Here is a 3312-nt window from a genome sequence, read left to right on the forward strand (position 1 = left end):
GATGTGTGTGTGTCTGTGTGTGTGCGTCACACCGTGTCTAGATGTGTGTGTGTCTGTGTGCGTGCGTCACACCGTGTCTAGATGTGTGTGTGTCTGTGTGTGTGTGTCACACCGTGTCTAGATGTGTGTGTGTCTGTGTGTGTGCGTCACACCGTGTCTAGATGTGTGTGTGTCTGTGTATGTGTGTCACACCGTGTCTAGATGTGTGTGTGTCTGTGTGCGTGCGTCACACCGTGTCTAGATGTGTGTGTGTCTGTGTGTGTGCGTCACACCGTGTCTAGATGTGTGTGTGTCTGTGTGTGTGCGTCACACCGTGTCTAGATGTGTGTGTGTCTGTGTGTGTGTGTCACACCGTGTCTAGATGTGTGTGTGTCTGTGTGCGTGCGTCACACCGTGTCTAGATGTGTGTGTGTCTGTGTGTGTGCGTCACACCGTGTCTAGATGTGTGTGTGTCTGTGTGTGTGTGTCACACCGTGTCTAGATGTGTGTGTGTCTGTGTGTGTGCGTCACACCGTGTCTAGATGTGTGTGTGTCTGTGTATGTGTGTCACACCGTGTCTAGATGTGTGTGTGTCTGTGTGCGTGCGTCACACCGTGTCTAGATGTGTGTGTGTCTGTGTGTGTGCGTCACACCGTGTCTAGATGTGTGTGTGTCTGTGTGTGTGCGTCACACCGTGTCTAGATGTGTGTGTGTCTGTGTGTGTGTGTCACACCATGTCTAGATGTGTGTGTGTCTGTGTGTGTGTGTCACACCGTGTCTAGATGTGTGTGTGTCTGTGTGTGTGCGTCACACCGTGTCTAGATGTGTGTGTGTCTGTGTGTGTGTGTCACACCATGTCTAGATGTGTGTGTGTCTGTGTGTGTGTGTCACACCGTGTCTAGATGTGTGTGTGTCTGTGTGTGTGCGTCACACCGTGTCTAGATGTGTGTGTGTCTGTGTGTGTGCGTCACACCGTGTCTAGATGTGTGTGTGTGTGTCTGTGTGTGTGCGTCACACCGTGTCTAGATGTGTGTGCGTCTGTGTGTGTGCGTCACACCGTGTCTAGATGTGTGTGTGTCTGTGTGTGTGCGTCACACCGTGTCTAGATGTGTGTGTGTCTGTGTGTGTGCGTCACACCGTGTCTAGATGTGTGTGTGTCTGTGTGTGTGCGTCACACCGTGTCTAGATGTGTGTGTGTGTCTGTGTGTGTGCGTCACACCGTGTCTAGATGTGTGTGCGTCTGTGTGTGTGCGTCACACCGTGTCTAGATGTGTGTGTGTCTGTGTGTCTCTGTGTGTGTGTGTCTGTGTGTGTGTCTGTGTGTGTGTGTGTGTCTGTGTGTGTGTGTGCGTCACTCACCCAGCATATCCTCTGACACTGGAGTGCGCAGGATGTCCCCCGTGAACTCGCAAGTCGTCTTGCGAGCATCGATACCAGACGTGCCCTCAAACACCTGCACACAGACACACACATAGACACACACACACATAGACACACACACAGACACACACACAGACACACACACACACAGATAGACACACACACACAGACACATACACACATAGACACACACACAGACACACACACACATAGACACACACACAGATAGACACACACACACATACACACACATCTTCTTCTATATATATAAAATCGCAAATCTGTCTGTCTGTCTGTGTGTGTCTGTCTGTCTGTCTGTGTGTGTCTGTCTGTCTGTGTGTCGCCGGACCATACGCAGTTTAATTGGACGGCGGTTGCCCCTGGCAACGGGTAGCGACGCATTCGCTGCCGGGTGGACGCCATTTTTAATTCCCGTTAAAAATATGCGCACGCATTAACACGCGACTCTGAGGTAAATTCATCAAAGTTTCACGTCCTCTTCACTCCCCCGCCCACCACAATGTGTGCAATTACTATTATAGGGTCGGTAGATAATAAAATTATAGCGATTACACAGTATTATTGTAGCGCGGGGGGGGGGGGGGGTAACGGCCCCGGTACCCAGCCTCAGCCGGGTGGGCAATCTAGGCGAGGCCGGAGGCTCTGCACGGTACTAGGCCTCGACACCCACCACGCGACTCTGAGGTAAATTCATCAAAGTTTCACGTCCTCTTCGCTCCCCCCCCCCCCCCCCCCCACCACAATGTGTGCAATTACTATTATAGGGTCGGTAGATAATAAAATTATAGCGATTAGACAGTATTATTGTAGCGCGGGGGGGGGGGGGGGTAACGGCCCCAGTACCCAGCCTCAGCCGGGTGGGCAATCTAGGCGAGGCCGGAGGCTCTGCACGGTACTAGGCCTCGACACCCCACCACGCGACTCTGAGGTAAATTCATCAAAGTTTCACGTCCTCTTCACTCCCCCCCCCCCCCCCCCACCACAATGTGTGCAATTACTATTATAGGGTCGGTAGATAATAAAATTATAGCGATTTAGCGATTAGACAGTATTATTGTAGCGCGGGGGGGGGGGGGGGTAACGGCCCCGGTACCCAGCCTCAGCCGGGTGGGCAATCTAGGCGAGGCCGGAGGCTCTGCACGGTACTAGGCCTCGACACCCACCACGCGACTCTGAGGTAAATTCATCAAAGTTTCACGTCCTCTTCGCTCCCCCCCCCCCCACCACAATGTGTGCAATTACTATTATAGGGTCGGTAGATAATAAAATTATAGCGATTAGACAGTATTATTGTAGCGCGGGGGGGGGGGGGGTAACGGCCCCAGTACCCAGCCTCAGCCGGGTGGGCAATCTAGGCGAGGCCGGAGGCTCTGCACGGTACTAGGCCTCGACACCCACCACGCGACTCTGAGGTAAATTCATCAAAGTTTCACGTCCTCTTCGCTCCCCCCCCCCCCCCACCACAATGTGTGCAATTACTATTATAGGGTCGGTAGATAATAAAATTATAGCGATTAGACAGTATTATTGTAGCGCGGGGGGGGGGGGGGGTAACGGCCCCAGTACCCAGCCTCAGCCGGGTGGGCAATCTAGGCGAGGCCGGAGGCTCTGCACGGTACTAGGCCTCGACACCCACCACGCGACTCTGAGGTAAATTCATCAAAGTTTCACGTCCTCTTGGCTCCCCCCCCCACCACCACAATGTGTGCAATTACTATTATAGGGTCGGTAGATAATAAAATTATAGCGATTAGACAGTATTATTGTAGCGCGGGGGGGGGGGGGGGGGGGGTAACGGCCCCAGTACCCAGCCTCAGCCGGGTGGGCAATCTAGGCGAGGCCGGAGGCTCTGCACGGTACTAGGCCTCGACACCCCACCACGCGACTCTGAGGTAAATTCATCAAAGTTTCACGTCCTCTTCGCTCCCCCGC

At 53.4% G+C, this 3312-nt stretch overlaps 1 protein-coding gene across 1 annotated transcript in view; it reads right to left on the reverse strand.

Annotated features, from left to right (window-relative positions):
- The window catches only part of LOC144955100 (V-type proton ATPase subunit B, brain isoform-like), a 64586-nt gene extending 63118 nt beyond the window's left edge, over positions 1-1468 (reverse strand). The window contains exon 1 of the mRNA XM_078885436.1: positions 1339-1468. Coding sequence (XP_078741562.1) covers positions 1339-1468 — 130 coding nt within the window. The remainder of the gene's footprint in view (positions 1-1338) is intronic.
- Positions 1469-3312: the final 1844 nt, after the last annotated feature.

The sequence above is a fragment of the Lampetra fluviatilis genome, unplaced genomic scaffold (genome assembly GCF_964198595.1).
Source record: "Lampetra fluviatilis unplaced genomic scaffold, kcLamFluv1.1 SCAFFOLD_542, whole genome shotgun sequence".
Lineage (NCBI taxonomy): Eukaryota > Metazoa > Chordata > Hyperoartia > Petromyzontiformes > Petromyzontidae > Lampetra > Lampetra fluviatilis.